The 18,918-nt window shown below is 34.9% G+C and overlaps 3 protein-coding genes across 4 annotated transcripts; 1 reads left to right on the top strand and 2 right to left on the bottom strand.

Moving 5' to 3' along the window:
* Nucleotides 1-262: 262 nt before the first annotated feature.
* Nucleotides 263-11,348, bottom strand: nt5dc3 (5'-nucleotidase domain containing 3). Its single transcript, XM_065291808.2, has 14 exons — nt 10,975-11,348; nt 9,722-9,906; nt 9,225-9,299; nt 9,093-9,148; nt 8,915-9,005; nt 8,671-8,808; nt 8,042-8,102; nt 6,872-6,974; nt 6,647-6,748; nt 6,236-6,317; nt 6,056-6,142; nt 5,551-5,691; nt 3,054-3,118; nt 263-2,725 (listed from the first exon to the last, which is right to left on the bottom strand). The coding sequence occupies exons 1-14, from the start codon at nt 11,255-11,257 to the stop codon at nt 2,464-2,466; spliced, it is 1,731 nt and encodes a 576-aa protein (XP_065147880.1). The 5' UTR covers nt 11,258-11,348; the 3' UTR covers nt 263-2,463.
* A 253-nt stretch (nt 11,349-11,601) lies between these two features.
* Nucleotides 11,602-12,512, bottom strand: uqcc6 (ubiquinol-cytochrome c reductase complex assembly factor 6). Its single transcript, XM_065291811.1, has 3 exons — nt 12,364-12,512; nt 11,934-12,042; nt 11,602-11,847 (listed from the first exon to the last, which is right to left on the bottom strand). The coding sequence occupies exons 2-3, from the start codon at nt 12,039-12,041 to the stop codon at nt 11,761-11,763; spliced, it is 195 nt and encodes a 64-aa protein (XP_065147883.1). The 5' UTR covers nt 12,042; nt 12,364-12,512; the 3' UTR covers nt 11,602-11,760.
* Nucleotides 12,513-12,855: 343 nt separating this feature from the next.
* tdg.2 (thymine DNA glycosylase, tandem duplicate 2) lies at nt 12,856-17,520 on the top strand. Of its 2 annotated transcripts, none has more exons than XM_065291810.2 (11): nt 12,856-13,014; nt 13,330-13,402; nt 13,656-13,843; nt 13,937-14,130; nt 14,215-14,284; nt 14,368-14,503; nt 14,727-14,809; nt 14,880-14,974; nt 15,055-15,226; nt 15,317-15,436; nt 16,600-17,520. In XM_065291810.2, exons 2-11 carry the CDS (start codon nt 13,347-13,349, stop codon nt 16,611-16,613), a joined length of 1,128 nt encoding a protein of 375 aa, XP_065147882.1. In that variant the 5' UTR covers nt 12,856-13,014; nt 13,330-13,346; the 3' UTR covers nt 16,614-17,520. The 2 variants fall into 2 exon arrangements, with proteins under 2 accessions (XP_065147882.1, XP_065147881.1); XM_065291809.2 differs by having other exon boundaries at nt 16,614-17,515.
* The last annotated feature ends 1,398 nt before the right edge of the window (nt 17,521-18,918 follow it).

The following is an 18,918-nucleotide window of genomic DNA, read 5'->3' as shown; positions in this document are numbered from 1 at the left end:
CGCATTTACAATTAAGCAATTATAAGTAAGCTACACTGTATATGGTGAAAGTTAGATAAACATTTGATTTTACAGTTTTGGAATCTATTCAGCTGATCTCCGGGTCTGGCGCTACCACTTTTAGCATAGCTTAGCATAATCCATTGAATCTGATTAGACCATTAGCATCGTGCCTAAAAAATTACCAAAGAGATATTTTTCCTATTTAACACTTAACTATTCTGTAGTTACATCGTGTACTAAGACCGACAGATTAAAACTATACTCTCATTCTGGCGTAATAATCAAGGACGTTGCTGCCGTAACATGGCCGTAATATCTTTGTGCCTCCTGCAGCCATGTTACAGCAGCAACGTCCTTGATTATTATGCCAGAATGAGAGTATAGTTCATAGCCATATCGGCCTAGAAAATTGCAACTTTTAATTTTCTGTCTGTCTAAGTACACGATGTAACTGCAGAAGAGTCAAGTTTTAAATAGGAAAAATATTGAAACTCTTTGGTTATTTTTTTAGGCGTGATGCTAATGGTCTAATCAGATTCAATGGATTGTGCTAAGCTATGCTAAAAGTTGTACCGCCAGACCTGGAGATCAGCTGAATGGATTCCAAAACGATAAAAATCAAATGTTTCACTCTAGGGCAGCTGGAAAATGAACATATTTTCCAAAAAAAGTGGAGTGTCCCTTTAAGTTTTTCACTTAAAGTGAGGCATACACCACGGGTCCGCTTACATCAAAGTTTCCGTCATGTTTTAACAGTAGCCCTAAACGGATAAATTGCTATAGAGAGCGTGTTTCGTCCCTACATTGTCTCAACGATGACATGTTTGTCCTGTGGTGGCATCATATGTGTTTTATAATAGAGGGGTGAGCTGTTGGTTGCAATTCGCAATCTTACCACTAGATGTCGCTAAAAATTACACACATCACCTTTAAGTAAAAACAATTGTGTTACCAATATAAGTGATTTTTTTAAGTGAATCCAACCTTTACTTTTTAAAGTGTATTTGTAGGCTGACTTCCCTCAATACATGTAAACACTCCCAACTCGCCCAACACAACCCCACTGTATTGTAATATTTGGGGAGGGAACTGTTTTCCCAATGGCAGCTTTCGGAAAACCGACAATACTAGAAAACAAACAATCTACTTTGATTATGCACACAAACTACATACATATCAACTTTTAATACCACACTTTGTGTACCTTAGCGCAGACCAACATATTAATTCTGTAAATGAGCAAATATAAATGAAATCTAAAAATTAACACATTGAGTCTCATTCACTAAGCATGCGTATGGACAAATTTGTTCGTAAAATGTGCATGCAAACATTTAAACTAACAAATCATGGTTCAACAAAACTTTTAATACTTACATTTATTTTAAATGTATGCAAAAACATAAGATAACAACTTGCACAATAATCTTGACCAAGAAAAAAAAAATATAGGTTTCTTTTTCCTTGTTCATGATTTTTGCGTACGTGTGGTTTAAGTTGTTGTTACGTTATTGAAAACATCCATAAGAAATAAAAGTTGTATAAAAGTTTTTGTTGATTCATGATTGTTAGTTTAAACGTCCGAACGTATATTTCACGAAAAAATTTGTGCGTACGCATGCTTAGTAAATGAGACCCATTGTCTTATCCACTTTCCTTTAGTTTAAACAGTGGTGGCTTGTGACTATTTTTTAGAGGAGGCACGAATGCGAAATTTATCAAAACATTGTCATGGGTGTGAATCGTCATGACAAAATATGTGTTCCCTGCATCCTGTGAACCTATGTGCATTCTTGTCAAAATACGTGCCTGCTACAGACGCTTTGTAAGGGTTTATAATAAAAATGGATGTTTGCGTTTACTAAATACTCATGAACTTATTTGACGCGTATGCAACAGGCACCTATTTTGACACGACATGTGACGCACATAGGTTCCCATTTTGACACGACGAGCCAGACACATGACACCTGCCGCCACTGAGTTTAAAACCAAAATTTCATTTTTAAAGTGATAGTTCACCCAAAACATGATCATTTCCATCTTTTCCCTATACAAAGTTATTAAAAGGTTACAATGGACCGCTACTGTACTTTTCTGAATATAAATAAATCATGCATTGAATAGAAAAGGGACTTTTTGCATTCAACCATATGAAGCAAGCATGAAGTTGAGCCGATTTTTGGGTGGACTATGCCTTTAATTTCTTTAATTAAACCAATAGTAATGTATAAAATAAAGGAAATTGTAACCCTTCCCCATTATATAATAGCATTTTATACTTCAGCTGTTACACATATTTTTGTGTAACCCACAACACCACTACTACCGTTGAATTTCACTATTATTAATTATGTTAATAATAGTTTTTCAGTTTGATCTCTAATGAAATATAACAGTAATTACATACCGTTACATTGGTAACACTAAAAACACACTAATATCGGTCTTACATCCTCTCTACTCTGATCCGGTCTTTATCCTGTGGTTCTGTATGTTCATGGCTCCGGTGGTGGTTTGCTCGGGCCAGATAGGAGACTCGTGCTGCAGGGGCGTGCGTCTGGGGTAGAAGGTGTGCTGGAGATCGTAGTTTAACAGACAGCTGAGGGAAGCCATGTAGATATCGGCGAACCTTGAGAGTCGACGCGAGAAGTAGGTCGGGTTGTGGTACGTACGGAAAAGACTCCCGAACTGGGCGTTGAAGACGCCTTTAGCCCGCGACCTGCCAAATTGAGTCGTTTAATGTTGTTTCAAACATCACTTGTTATACCTGTTGTTAATATCTTGCCTGACAATAGGTCTTAATATTTTCAATTAATTCGGTTTGGACAGTTCTTTCATTTATTTTAGTCTAGGACTAGTCTGATCTCTATCCAGGAAACCACCCCTTATTGTTTATTGTGCCACTGATACAAATGCTATCTACAAATAAGAACTATACATGTGATTGGCAATGTCTATACATTTCCAAGATGAGTTATATATACACTGTATGATTTTGTATGGCTGATGCAGAGTAAAGGTCTAAAGATTAATGTAAGATTAGTTACCTCATATCCTCGCGTTCATTGATCCACTGCTGAATCACCGTTTGTGACGCAGAGTCTCTGTGCACCTGCCAGATAAAAGACAAATGCAACCTTTCATACTGCGAATACTCAAACCTGATTACTGGTCAAGGCTGGTATTAAAGATGGTGGACATCTGCTTTGATCACAAGGTAAACACACTGACATTTAACAATCATATTACTAAATGTATCTGTCAGACAGCTAATTTGCATTAAAGTGAGTATGGTAATATGAAGTCAATGGAATCAATCTAACGTAGAAACAACCGCAGACCTGTGCGCAAATATCATCTTACGACAGTGTTCACGTGTGATTCATAAAACATTTGTATGCCGCTAATTTCATTTGTAAAAATGATTGTACGTTAATAAATAAAACTATTGAAATTTGAATATTACAACCATATAAATAAAGCCTCGTACCTACAGTATACGACATGAAAAAAACGTAACCCGCCCACGCAAAGAAACCTCATGGATCCTGAACTTTGACCTTTCAAGTTTAAATGAAATAGCCAGATCAATGAAGTGAAATGTATCTTACACGAAAAACCAAGTTACCCTTTTTCGAACAATTAAAGGGGACATTTCACAAGACTTTTTTTTAAAGCAACACCAAAGAGTTTTTTTAACCTTAAAATAAAAAACAGGGTGAACGGCACTTTCACAATCGCTTTGCAGCCCTCTATCGGCCAAAACCGCACTAAAGAAGTTTCCAACCGTCGGGTCTGTAGTTCGAGTGAAAACTACAAAAACTTGCTTTACGGCAGACCTACAATCCAATCAGAGCCAGCTTTGCTGCAGTAGGCTAAATTATTTACAACAGTGGTAATGGACAATTCCCCTTACAACCTGTAGGGGGAGCAAAGAGCAAAAACTCTTTAGTGCTTCTTTAAGAGGCTGTTTACACTTGGCATTAACATGTGTTTTCGTCGATCGGATCACAAGTGGACGACGTTAATGCCAGGTGTAATCGGTGTTCAAAACGTTTTGAGCTCGTCCACTTTCGACCACTTTCAACCACATCCAGAGGTAGTCGAAACCACTTTCGATCGGATCGCTTTGAGTTGCGGAACGCAAATGTGGTTGAATGTGTTCGAACAGCCACACGCGACCGCCTTCTCTCCGCCCATTTATCTAATCTGAGGTATTAAACACAAATTTTACGTCTATTTTTTTTTACTTCTGGCGTGAACATACGGTGAACAGTGCTATTTTTAGCCTTTCGTTGATAAAACTACTGCGAGTGTTCTCCGTAGTTTCGTTTTGAAAGCGTGAAAGTTGCGCCATCCTATTTCATCAATTGCGCTGAAAATTCAGAGAAAGCTCCAACATATAAACGTTCAAAACACTATGCAGCATGTATACTTGCTAAACAATTTGAATGACAGCAGAGAGACTCGCCCACCGTCTCACGGACCGTCCCCTCACAGTATTCAGAACAGAAGCGGTCAAAGTGGACAAAAGAGACAGATTTAAATACCAGGTGTAAACGTAATGTGTCTCTCTCGTTCACTTGTGATCCGATCGATGAAAACACATCTTAATACCAAGTGTAAACAGCCCCTAAGATGTCAAATAAATCTTTGGTGTCCCTAGAGTACATATGTGAAGTTATAACTCAAATATCATATAGATAAATTATTATAACATGTTAAAATTGCCACTTTGTAGGTGTGAGCAAAAATTTGCCTTTTTGGGTGTGTCCTTTAAAATGCAAATGAGCTGATCTCTGCACTAAATGGCAGTGCTTGGATAGTGCAGATTAAGGGGCGGTATTATCCCCTTCTGACATCACAAGGGGAGCCAAATTTCAATGACCTATTTTACATGCTTGCAAAAAATGCCTTACCAAAACTAAGTTAATGGATTGTTCTTTTTCACAATTTCTATATTATATATTATATATAATTTATATAATATATAATATAAATATTTATTATATAAAAAATCTTACAATTATACACATGTATGTGTGTGTATTTATACATAATTATTATACACAGTAGTACACCCACATATATTATGTAAACAAAATTGTGCAAACGATTAGTCATGACAAATCATTAGACATCCCATTTTGGAAGTATCAAAAAAATCCTTTAGTTATTGCAAACCATTTCATTATGCACATTTATATATACACATTTTAAATATTTAGATAATTTCAATATATGAAGAGTTTGGTTTCAAAACGAGATAACTTTGTTTTTTTATTTTTCAAAAATCTTGTTTTTTGATTGTGCATTCCAATTAATATCAATCAAACTGCAGTTGGTTTGTTTTGATTTAAGCCTTCATAACTAAAAAATACAGCACAATAAAAACATGATAACATAATAATAATAAACAAACATGGATTATCTCGTTTTGGAACCAAACTCTTCACATCTTACAGCCCTTTTGAAAAGTCACTACTTTATATACAGTACACTATAGACAAGTGCTTTTTTTGATGCGCCCGCTGATGGTCTAACCTGCATTTGTTCGAGTAGTCCGGTCAAGGCCTGCAACCAGGTCATAGTGTGGACATATTCCTCTGTGTTCATCATTTTGATCTCCTTACGTAGCTCAGGAATGATGGCTCCTGTTCTCCAACCGTGCTTTAGGGTCAGGTCCTACACACAAAGGCATCTTGGCATCACTTTCATTACAGCACAGTTTGCAAAATCACCCCAAAACAATGCTTACACATTCCTAACCGAAACACATAATATGATGCAAAGGGTCTGCTAAGACATATTTGCTTTCTGACTTCTATTACAAGTCATGAGTCAAATCTCCCACGCAGGGCTTTATTTATTGGAGTTACTTCCTATGCAAAACATTACAGATTGGCCACTTATGAGGTTTAATGGCAGTTAAGATGCTGACTTAAAAATCAACTCAGTAGGTTTTGTAACTGAGCTATATGGATCAAACAAATATCATTAAAGACTAAAAAGGCAACAACTTCGAAGGCAAAGTAAAAAAGTTCCTTACCGCAAGGTCACTGTAAATGTGATCTCCAAAGTACAAGACCTTGGAGCCCCTCCAGCCCGTAAGCCGTAAAAACTCATACAGGTTTCCCTGGTAACAGAAGAAGTAAACAGATGACTTTCCACGATTTTCAATAATGAACAGAAAGAGCTCGCAGCAAAACACTGGGGCATGAGCGATTACCTGTTTATAGATCTGCCCTTTCTCAAGGTGGTGAATCCTGTCCCATAACAACACGCCTTTATCAGTAACTCGTCTGAACGGCCTTTATAAACCAAAAAAAAAAAAACAATGTTACCGTCTCGATACAAGAAAGCCTTGCATGCTACCTCCATGCATGTCATTTGTCATAAAATCCCTTTATGGAAGTCTTGGCACTCGGGTCAGGCAGTTATTTCAGTCCTATCAACTTGAATGTGGAAATACAGATTTCATTAAAAACACAATTTGATGATTGTTTTTTTTTTACTGAAAGGTGGGACTTCAGTCACCAGTGGCGCCATAATGGGCGTTGCATTTCCCCTATTTATAGTAACAGCAGTGCCCAATCTTGTTGAATCTATTATCTTTGTCTTACATGAATTCACTACTTACTTTCTCCTGTCGTTGAAAAAACTTGGCTTGTCGGCCTGCACAATGACAACATCAAACAGGTCTCGCCAGTCTTTGCCAACTATGTAGTTCATCCCTCGATCTCTACAAAAAGGGAATTATTGACATGGCATAAAAAGCAGGCAGTCCTAACATGTTTGTTTAAAATATGTACATAAGGTTGTATATCAGGTGATTCCAGTTGTAGTAAATCTTAGTTGCACTTACACAAAATCAAACGGGCTGTTGGTGATCAAAAACATCTTCTTTCCGTTTCTGGAGAGCTTCCGTAAAACAGCATGCGTCTGTTCACCGTAACATATGTATTTCTCTGTAGATAAAAAAGACAATATTCACTATTAGGATTGGGTAATTAGTTATGGGGGAATTTTATTAAAGCAATAAGACACTTAAAATTAAAGTAATCGCACTTAAAGTTAAAGAAATCACATACAAAATAAAAGTTTGTTTTTGCATAATATATGTGTGTGCACTGTGTGTAATTATTTTGTTTATATGTATTTAAGAAACATATAGATATATTTAATTTGATATATAATGAAAAAAATACATAAATAACATGTTTATTAAATTTCTTAAATGTATGTGTGTGTTTATATATACACATTATAATTACACAAAATACACACGCAAATATATTATGCAAACTTTTATTTTGTATTTTATTAATCGCGATTAATCTTTTGACAGCCCTAATATATATATAATATAATATAATATATATATTAGGGCTGTCAAAAGATTTATATATATATATATATATATATATATATATATATATATATATATATATATATATATATATATATATATATATATATATATATTTTTTTTTTTTTTAGGGCTGTCAAAAGATTAATCGCGATTAATAGAATACAAAATAAAAGTTTGCATAATATATTTGTGTGTGTATTGTGTGTAATTATAATGTGTATATATAAACACAAACATACATAACAATATATCTATATAAAATATAGCATGGCCTCTTATTCCTTATCGCTTAAAGGGATAGTTCACCCCAAAATGAAAATTATGTCATCGCATACTCACCCTCAAGGTATTACAAACCTGTATAATTTGTTTGTTTTGCTGAACACAAAGGAGATATTTGTAATCAAGCAGGAAACAGAAGCACCATTAACTTACATAGTAGGAACTAAAAATACTATGGAAGTCAATGATGCTCAAAATCAGTTTGGTCACAAACATTGCGCAAAATATTTTCCTTTGTGTTCAGCAGAACAAAGAAATATATACAGGTTTGGAACAACTCGAGCGTGAGAAAATGATGACACAATATTTATTTTTGGGTAAACTATCCCCTTAACTGTGTCTCCAATGCAGGTAAAAATATAAATAAGCTTGAGAAATTACCAATATCTGCTTCTACTGCTCGATACATAAGGCCTCTGATGTGAACGTCTCCTATAGCCTCCTGGGAACAGAGAAACAAACCAGACCCAGAATATCAAAGGATGCATGTCAATGTGTTGCATTGAAATAACACACAAAGACCTTAAAATAAACAGACGTGATGCCAGCTGCCTTTCTGTGAAAGCTCTCATTCATTTTATTTAAGGAAAGTGGTGTTTTTAAGGAACATTCAAGACTTTTTCTTTATAAACGTTAGATGTACAGCAGGAACAGGTTTTTCCAAGATCCATAGACCTAATGGGAAATCTGTATCATATATAACGGCGTGAACAGATGCATGCGCCACAGATGGTGCTTATAAATATTCAGACTAAAATTAGACCATTGCTGTTCATGCAGCTCACACCAAACTGAAATAGCAAAATGTTGGATCTATATTTATCCAAACCTAAATTTATCCAAGTTGGTTCTGACATCAGCAGTCCCCAGATATGACTTGGAAACTAGTTTCTTCTAATCTTAAAATCCTTGATTTAAAAATAAATGCTTTAATGCTTAATGTTTTCATCATTTGCACCCACATATTGACCAAAAATTTAATTTAAAACTTTTTGATTTTGTAAATATACCTTGACATCCTTATAGAGATGAACAGGCTCGTAATCGATATTGTGCTTCATAAAATAGTCATTCACGCAGGAGAGAAGCGACATCTCTGGAAGGGAGAAGATATCCATGAACTGCTTCATTGTTTGACCATGAGAACTCTGTACAGAGATTGATAGAGCCACATCAGAAAACAGTTAATATAAGAACATAGACAAGCAAAAGAGCTCTCTGCATATAAGCGAAATAGTTAGGCAAGCTACAAACCTTGCCATAAAAGTCACTCATGATTTCAAGGGGTACATGGGAGCCTTCGTACATTGCAATGACCTCCTTATCTGGCACAGGATTAAGACCCCTACAGAAACAGACATAACAGTAAGCGGAGACTAAAAACTAATAATTATATGATAATTATATGCATTACAGTAAATATTCACACTACCTGTACACTGTACCCAGTTGGATATAATGAAAGGCATCTATCTTCATTAGTAAGGCCTAGCATTCAAATGACAAAACGATTAGGCAAAACTTTCAAACCAATGGCATGAGCAATCTGAAAACGCAAGCATACCTTCTGAACGTCATAGTGCAGACCACGGATCACAAAATTTGGGATGTATTCATATTCCCTTAATCCTTCTGGATACTGATATATGAGAATAGGAAATAAAAAAAGATTTTTTTTTTTAGACTTTTTGGGGAAAATAAGCAAATAAATGAGTTATATACTGTATGTCTCTGCATATTAAGTCAAGAGAAATCGAAACTTCCTCCTATTAATTTTTTTAACAAATTTTGAGAGAGAACCGAAATCAAAAATGCATTTCAAAGTCGCAAATCTGACAACATATCTCAATTATCTCAGTGTTGAAGAATTTATAGCTAGAAATTTTGGTTAATTGTTTCATAACTACCTACTTATTTATCATAAAAAACTGTAACATAAAATGACTTCATGTTCCCGTAATTACACATTAGGAAATAGGACTCAACAATGGTAATACTCATCCACTGAATAAAAATTAACACATATAATCGATATCACAAATGAACTCCTGGTTCACTCACCCTATGCTCCTGTATAAGAATATCCCGGGCGATGTTGAAAATGATGGTGTGAAGGTGACTGGAGTAGAAAGCCAGTGTGTAGTCATAATCAAAACCATAGATCTCAATGTCCTGCAGGCTCATCTCATTATTAGCAAAGATTGTGTCTGGATTGACAGAGTTGTTTGAGATCACTGGTACTAAATCTGAGAAAAAACACGTTTGTGTTAATAAAGGTATGGACTCTTTGTGTTTTTATGGTTTTCTTAGACATATCATGAAAAAGAGAAAAATAAAGCAAATTAAAATGATTAATAAAAACTTTTTTTGAATTGCATAATTTCATGTGAAGATTCTAGGGCTGCATAACGATTCATCGTGACTAATCGTTTGCAGAATAAAAGTTTTGTTTACACACATATATGTGGATGTTCTGTGTATAATAATAATGTGTATAATAGATACACACAGACACATTTATGTAAAATTTTAAGAGAAAAAATATATTTATATATTAAGTATTTATATTTATATATAAAATAAATTATATATAAATATAAAAATGTATATATACAAGTAAATATTTCTTAAGTATTTACATGTATGTGTGTGTATTTATATATACATAATTATTATACACAGTACACACACATATTTGATGTAAACAAAAACTTTTATTCTGCAAACAATTAGTCTCGATTAGTCGTTATGCAGCGCTAGAAGATTCCTAAATTACTTTCATGATAAAAGTTTTTTTCTTTCATATTTTATAAGTACAATAAAATGTATTACAGCTGTATAAATTCCAAATAAAATCTTGAAAGTTTCATAACCTAAATATGAGATTAAGTTACGCCTCCTTCACTCATTGATTTCAATCCTTGACATGACCTTCCTCAGTCAATATTAAAGATATCAAGGATATATTTTTACACATTTTTTTCTACATTATGTAAATATGTATAGTTTTATGTAGAAAACAGTAAATTACACAAAAATTACTTTAGCTGGGGTTTCAAAAACTACATGTCAGCAAGTATTCTTAATAATAGTTCGCCTATTAGGCTACTTCAGTAAATGTAGCTAATATCATAAATGTAACAACTGAGAGCATATACCAAATTTTCTTATTTACTGCTTTGCATCCCTAGACTGTCAGTAAAATACAACAATATCTAAGTCTTCTGTATGACCATCACCTGTGATAGCCTGTGGAGAAAATATAATCTCATGTTAACGTTAGATGATATATTACTGATGAATTGAGGACTAACCTTCCGTTTGCTTTTTAGTTTCATTGTAAACAGACCAGAGCCAGCTGATCTTGTCGTCACTGGAGTTTGTGCACATGTTCGCTGCTGTCACTTCTCTCATTGAGCTCAGCCTCTGGGACACAAGACCAGATTTCCGTCCCCGCGCACCAAACATCCACGGCGATCCGCTGTCGACCAAACATCTTCTGCTTTTTGTGTGCAGATACTTAAAGTGTGTGATAAGTCTTTTGAAGCTGTCTTTATTTCTGACGAGATTTGAAAGAGGCAATGACAAGGTCGACATATTTCCCCCCAATAACCGAGCTGTCTTCTGTATGACAGACGAGCTCGTTCAGCGGTGCATGGTCTCAGCGTCTCAAATAAACACATACACACTTCCGTCTTCAAACTCATTTTCATAATAAAGGTCTGAGGTAAAAATGCAAATATATTGTTTTTGTAAACTATCTGTACATCTGCATAAAATGTTACATTTTAGTGGATGTAACATGGAATATAATACTATTATTACTACTACATTTTCTGAGTAATTTACTATTAGACGTGTCTGCCATAAAACTGCAAGACTCACAGCATGGTAATGGTGGTAAATAAAAAGTTATTTCATATTAGTTAAAAAAAACACAATCACAAATAATGAAGCATTTAATGTGACAAAGACGATGACATGAAAGTTCAGTACAAATTTATTTACAGAATAAAATAAGATTTTTGTCTAATTTTACTCATGTTTTGGGAGTCTTTACAACATTATGTACATATGTACAGTAACAAATCAATGGGTCATTATTCTTCTGAGTTTGTCTGTCTTGCTTTCAAGCCAAGAAGTTCTGTTCTCAGTTCTCCAGGTTTTGGTGGGACGTTTGGTATGGTCTGGAAAGAAATAAAAAAATGTCACTTTTAAAGTTTACAACAAAACCTAAAAAAAATAATATTTAAATGCAAAAGTTTACACTTACCAAATCAGGACGGTAATACTGATGAACAACCTGTGCTCCAGCAAACATTGACAGGACGCTAGCACCCAACATCCTTAGATATCTGGGCCAGGATACACCTGCTGGCATCCTTAAATCAGATGTTACACATGAATAAAGCTGTTAATGCATGTAATGTTCCTCCCTGTTAATTACATATCTATAACTCTTAACTTTATTTCTTAACACGTTTACACTGTTCTTCTTAAATCACATGACATTAAGTCGTTCAGGTACCAATAACACAATTAATTCATCCAATAATATGAGTAAGTTTTTGTTAGAAGGTCATTCCATCAGTGTGCTAGCTTAGCTACATTAAAAAGTAGCAACACATTATTTACGGAATATTAAATTAAAACAATATTATACCCCAGACATACAAAATAAAACTACAGGAAGACATACTGACCTTTGTTAACGTATAGTTAACCTAATATTATACAGTTGTTATACAACGTTCGCACAAGCAGCCTTTACATGACTGATTCACATGGGTAGCCAATGAGCTCAAATAATATAAATTACGTACAGGGAGTAATGGAATCAAATGTGTCTAAAACAAAGTTAGAAAATAACTCTTAATTTATCACTAGCAACTCTCAGGTGATATTTTTTTAAATATGTTATAAGGACTGGTATAATTATACACACCACAATTGCTGTTAACGTAGAAATGTATTAGGAAAATATACGACCTCCCCCTTTGTAAATAATGGTACGCTCCACTAATGTGAAGTCTGCCGTTACGACCGCGATGCCTCGTTGTATAAAAGCATAAATTTAAGTTAGATTGTGCTTTATATTAATGCTCTAACAGTATACAAGTGTATACTATACAAACAGTACATAAACTTTGAATTACAAAAAAATATAAATATTTACTGCTTATCGTTTTATTATAATGCTATAAAACATGGACTTTTATTTTGGATTTTATCTTTAGCTTTGTTGACATTTATACCTACACCGGCTTCATGTATCATGAACAGTATCTTTTGGGACTCTCTTTACACTAAATATTATTTTGTACACTACAAGGTCTGAAAAACATATGTGACAGGTAAGGTTTACAAGCAAGATGCTAACGTATCTTTGTTTAGCGAAACGAAGTATTTTATTTTTGCACGGGGATCCACACAGCTCTGTGCTTATTATGAGTCCAGTAAGCTACATGGGTACAATAGCTTCACGTTGTATTTGTACTGTCTTTGAAATACGTATGCTTCTATTATAATGCATTTAATAATGATATAGTTTGTCGTATAATCGACCTACTAACAAAATGATAGATGCAACACAACCAGTTAAACAAAGGGAAGGTGTGGTTTACCTGATGGTATATCAGTAACAAAACATGAATATTAATCTATTAAAGTAAGAACGCCAATTAAGATGGAAGAAAGGCAGTATTCATCTCTGACGGCCCCTATGGATTATCTACAGTACTGGTAAGTTTCCCCAGCCCCAAAAGATGTCCCAAATTTTCAGCTTGTTAAAATATACAGCTATATTTTTTGTTTAAATAATAAAATAAAGATACCTAACACAATTCAACAAATGATCCTGTCTGAATACAAATTATTGTATATTAAAGGGTGCATTAACTTAAATGTCTTTTAGCAGTCTATCCAGGTTTTTATAGCTCTGAACTTTTATGCATTGACAGTAAGATGAATGTTTCTTTATGATTTGTTTCATTAGGTATCAAACAAATCCTCAGCAGTATCAGCCCGAGCAGGTGCCACAATACCACCAGATGGTTAATGCTGCCCAGTATACAGAAGAAAAGGTCATAACAAATTTATCAGTACATCAAGATGTATATCTGGATCATCATCAACAACAACATCAACAACCTCAACCCCAACAATTCCCCATCCAGCCACCCGGTAAGACCAGACAGCAACAGACTTGGAGTACTTAAAACCAAGATATTTTTGCAGTCTGACTGTAAGACTTACTACTACACATCTGTTATGTAGATCCTCCGATGACACCTGCCAAAGGCAAGAAGCGGGGACGTCCCCTTAAAGGTGAAGGAAAAGAGCAGACAGATGCTGAGGAGTCTCCAAAAAAAGCAAAGAGGACATTGGACAGATTCAATGGAATGTCACCAGAGGAAGTCATGACGAAAAAACTACCAGACATCATCACCCATAACCTTGATATGCTAATTGTAGGTTTTGTTTATGAACAATACAGCCATATTATTTCGACTTTCATCTGTATTGATTGTACATTATTTGTCATGTGTTTATAGATTGGCATTAATCCAGGCCTGATGTCAGCCTACAAGGGAAGGCATTACCCAAATCCTGGGAATCATTTTTGTAAGCTGATCTTATTCTTTGTAAAAGATGTTTATATACTTATGCAGGTCCTTGATATGTTTGTTCATGTGACTATTTCACAGGGAAGTGCTTGTTTCTCTCTGGGTTGACTGATGAACAGCTTAACCACATGCATGATCAGACGCTCCCCGAAAGATTCGGCATTGGTTTCACCAATATGGTGGAAAGGACCACGCCTGGAAGTAAAGATCTCTCAAAGTAGGTTTAACATGCTTGCTTTGGCATATGTAATGTATGTAGTTTGCTTTGCAAATTTAGCCGGAAACAGTTCCCAAAAAAGAACATATTGATACATTTAAAAAAAAAATTATGCCAGATGCTAAAAGTAAGTAACGTGTATTTTACTGAGATCATGTTACAGCCCCTATAAAAAGGTTTATTTTAAATTCTAAGCTTATCCGGTGTATACTTTCTTTTGTAGTAAAGAGATCCGTGAAGGTGGTCACCAACTTTTGGAGAAGCTCCAGAAGTACAGGCCTTTAATTGCAGTCTTCAATGGCAAAGGTAAGGAGATTTAACATTTTAGTAAATGGTATTTAATCTGTGACATACATTAATCCTGCTTATATTTCAGGTATTTACGAAATATTTTGTAAGGAGATTTTTGGAGTAAAGGCCAAGAACTTAGAATTTGGATTGCAGCCCTACAAAGTTCCAGACACGGAGACGGTACGAGTTTTTTGTGAAAATATATACTTCCTGTTGAAGATGCCTATTTATGTAACAAGTTGTGTTGTGTTGTTGACCAGGTTTGTTATCTAATGCCGTCATCAAGCCCACGTTGTGCTCAGTTCCCTCGTGCTCAGGACAAGGTGCACTTCTACATTAAACTGAAAGAACTCAGGGATCAGCTGAAGGGAGTGCACGACCATCAAGAGATCCTAGAGACGAAATATTCATTTGATCTGACTTTGGCCAAAGGTAAAGTGTATAAGGATATTCTGCCTCTATAAATGTAACTATTAATTTTGAACATTTTGTTAAGCAATGTCTTATTGTTCTCCATTTCAGAGGATGCCAAAAGAATGGCAATCAAAGAAGAACAGCATGACCCTGGGTATGATGAGACCTGTGGTCATGGATCATGGGAAGAACAACAGCAAGCATCCAATGTCAATTCTCATGGGACAGGTAGATTTATTTGAGGAGCTCAGATGCAGAAACCGCTAAACGCCACCTCCATCCAAAATAAGATAATGATCAGTGTTGAGGGTAACGCTTTACTAGTAACACGCATTACGTAATAATATTACTTTTCTGAAGTAACAAGTAATGTAAAGCATTACTTTTAAATGTACACAGTAATATTTGAGTTACTTTAAAAAAAAAAGTAATGCGAGTTTATTTTCAGTTTAAGTAATTCAATTTAAAAATAAAATAATGTACTGAATTAAACTGAATATATTAGTTTATGTATTATCGTTCATTGAAAACAATCACTTTAAAGAGATAGTTCACCCAAAAGTTCACCGGTCGTGGACCCCATTTACTTCCATAGTATTTTTTTTCCTACTATGGAAGTGAGTAAGGTCCATGGACGGTTTGGTTACAAACATTTCTCATAATATCTTCCTTTGTGTTCATCAGAACAAAGAAATGTATACAGGTTTGTAACAACATGAGGGTGATTAAACAATGACAGAATTTTTAGTTTTGGGTGAACTATCCCTTTAAATCCGCTTAATCCCGACCTCAGGACATTCAGAATTACCGCTTAGTTGACAGAACAATGCTCGCTAAATGCCATTTTTAGCAAACTCCTCTAAGTGCACAAAAGATGAATTGGATAAACGATGCGCAAACGACCGTGGATCACTTTCAGACTTGGGTCTTTTTTGAGTACTTTGACCAGAATACAAACCTAATGTGGCAGACACTTGGATCACAGTGACCCTAATATGTGGTTCAGTTTCTTCATTTTTACATTCTGACTTTTATCATTTGCAATGTTTCTAGTTGTATCTTTAGTGATTTTGCAACTGTTTACTCTGTCTTGTCCAAATAAGTGATTTTTTTGTGGAGGTTTTTGCCCAAAAAATGCTTGCATGCACTTAGAGGGTTTTGCAGTGAAAGACAGTCAAATTTGTTAAATATCAATGAAATGACTGACATTTGTGAAAATAAGGCATTTCAGTTACTGACTAAATAACATTTTCATTGCCATTAAAGTGAAATAACTGAACCTATAGGGGTTTTGCATCTGAACTTCTCTTTTTTTGAAAATATAGCTTATTTATATATGGTGCGGTTTATCATAAGACTTAGTATGGACAAATATGTTTAAATAATAACAGACAAAAATCTGTAGACCAGGTAACGGACAACCTGTGGACAATGCAGCCGTTTACAGAACAGATTCCAGACATCAGATGTAGCAGCAACAACGAAAAAACCTGAGAAGAGGTTAATGGAGAAAGATTTATGCCCTGTCATTGTCTACACTGCATGTACTGAGAAGGACCAACAAGGACAGTGTTTTTATTGTTTTTTTTATATTGATAAAATATTTTGATATGTTTCGGTTAAAGGTATGCTGATAATGAAACCCATTTGTCATAATGGGTTATTTAATGTATATGATTTTAATTTTGTATGTGTTACTTTAAAGCTTGACTGAACACCGATTCTCTGAACACTGATTCTCTGCATTTCGTGCTTCTGAAACTACATATGTTAAATGACCACCATTCACTGTTTCATACATTTGTTATTTTTATGTTCTGTGCATATAATTGACATTGACTTGTCAATGTGCAAACAGAGGTTTTAAGTGAAACAACGCTGCACTGTTAGACTATGGAAGATTGTAGTCTTCTATAGTTATATGCCCTTAATGCATGGTTGTCCAGTAGTAATGTTTAAGGCATGCACCATCTTACATTAGACATACAGCCCTACATGGTGCTACTTTAATACTGTTGACTCAGTTTACCTCAATTTTAATATTTTTGTGTTGTGTTGTCGTGCATATAATTTATGTGCATGACTGATTGTGTGTAATAATTATATTTGGTACCATTTTATACCTTCTTGTTACATCATAATAACAATACGGCACTTTTGTTGCTGTGAAAAGCATTCTGTATTATGTGTGCCATTATGTAAGTCGTATTTTTTTATTGTGGATGTTATTAATTAAAGTGTTTAGGACTAAAATAAAAACAAAAAAATTAAAAGGAATACACATTATTTTTTGACACTTTGGTATACACAGTAATCAAGCAGCAAATGAGATGCACAAATGTTATGTTCCACCGAAATACCATAATTACTACAGTTAGGTTAGTGTTACTATAGTAAAATCATGCCAATTTTTGTAAAAACAAAAATGTATTTTATATAATTTAAATGATATTGGGTGGTCATGTCTATTTCTAGTACATTAATATGACTATAATAAATGTTAATATTCCTTAATCTTAAGTAGGAAAAACACATAAACGTTTCATTTTTTATTTATTTATGACGCAAAGTACTGAACTTTATTTTGACATTTTGTCAACGGGAAACAGGCGTTTTATTACTAATCTATGTGCAGCCAATGGGGAGCTTGCTTTAAGGCGTTTAAACCATAGATATATAGAAACTAGATGCCCTATTGGCCCCTTGGGACTGAGAAATACGGCCGCCATCTTAAACCGGTCGTACTCCTAGTTTCGTTGCGTGGCAGCAGATAAGATGCCAGAGTGTTGTGGAGGATTTTCCTGTCCTAATCGGCGGACCATCGCAAATAGACCCCGGGGGATTACTTTTCACAAGTAAGTTTTAACATTAGCGTACTATTCGTTGTATTTTGTGAATATAATATTACCAGACAATTGAGAATGAGCCGGGATTATTGATATTACTGTACTGAAATCGTAGCCAGCTAACGTTCGCCAGTCGGTGTTCACCCTGCAGGGAGAGGTGGGTAAAGTAAAGTAATAATTACAAGAGTTTCTCTGTTGTGAGTATTGTGTAAGGCGCTATATAAATGTGTAATATTATTATTATTATAAGGTGCTGTGAGCTGCTTGATCCGCCGAGCTTTAACAAGCTAAGATGTCAACAGTCATGCACGTTGTGCGGGAGGATCTGGAACAGAAGATGTTTTCCTTCGTAGAGAGCACATTGAGGAGACCCAGTTTGGATCGACAACCATCAGTCTGACTTCTTGTCATTGGTTGTGTCTGTGTTTTTAAACATAAGGCTCCACCATGTTGCCAAACTCACTTCTCTTGAACTACAGAAAGGGAGCACGGGTAAGAAGCTCTGCAAAACAGTCCTCTTTCAGGGGTGTGTGTGTGTGTGTGTGTGTGTGTGTGTGAGAGAGAGAGAGAGAGAGAGAGAGAGAGTAACAAATCATTTTAAATTGTTTCTTCACCTTATTAAAATATCTTATTTTGCAACTATCTGTTTCTGCATTTTTATCATATTTACAGTGTGTGATTTATAAAATATCTTCTATACTGTATATTGATTGATTGATTGATTTTTACTGTATAGCTTATACATGGTTAAAATAAAGAAAAACAATCTCTAGGACCAAGGTGGTACTCAGCAGTGCCAGCACTCAATTCAAAGGCTTAAAATCCTACAGATCAAATGGATCTGAGGGGAAAGTGTTTTCAGCT

This window comes from Paramisgurnus dabryanus, chromosome 23, assembly GCF_030506205.2.
Source record: "Paramisgurnus dabryanus chromosome 23, PD_genome_1.1, whole genome shotgun sequence".
NCBI lineage: Eukaryota > Metazoa > Chordata > Actinopteri > Cypriniformes > Cobitidae > Paramisgurnus > Paramisgurnus dabryanus.
This window is presented reverse-complemented; position numbering and strand designations above follow the sequence as displayed.

Excerpts from the sequence above, each read along its gene's own strand:
- tdg.2 (XM_065291809.2), top strand. The coding sequence starts at position 13,347 with ATGGAAGAAAGGCAGTATTCATCTCTGACGGCCCCTATGGATTATCTA. Across the intron at positions 14,285-14,367 it reads AAATCCTGGGAATCATTTTT|GGAAGTGCTTGTTTCTCTCT; the intron begins GTAAGCTGATCT and ends ACTATTTCACAG. Across the intron at positions 15,227-15,316 it reads TGATCTGACTTTGGCCAAAG|AGGATGCCAAAAGAATGGCA; the intron begins GTAAAGTGTATA and ends TCTCCATTTCAG.
- uqcc6 (XM_065291811.1), bottom strand. The coding sequence starts at position 12,041 with ATGCCAGCAGGTGTATCCTGGCCCAGATATCTAAGGATGTTGGGTGCT. Across the intron at positions 11,848-11,933 it reads AGTATTACCGTCCTGATTTG|ACCATACCAAACGTCCCACC; the intron begins GTAAGTGTAAAC and ends ATTTCTTTCCAG.
- nt5dc3 (XM_065291808.2), bottom strand. The coding sequence starts at position 11,257 with ATGTCGACCTTGTCATTGCCTCTTTCAAATCTCGTCAGAAATAAAGAC. Across the intron at positions 9,006-9,092 it reads CAACTGGGTACAGTGTACAG|GGGTCTTAATCCTGTGCCAG; the intron begins GTAGTGTGAATA and ends CTGTTTCTGTAG. Across the intron at positions 6,749-6,871 it reads AACAGCCCGTTTGATTTTGT|AGATCGAGGGATGAACTACA; the intron begins GTAAGTGCAACT and ends CCCTTTTTGTAG.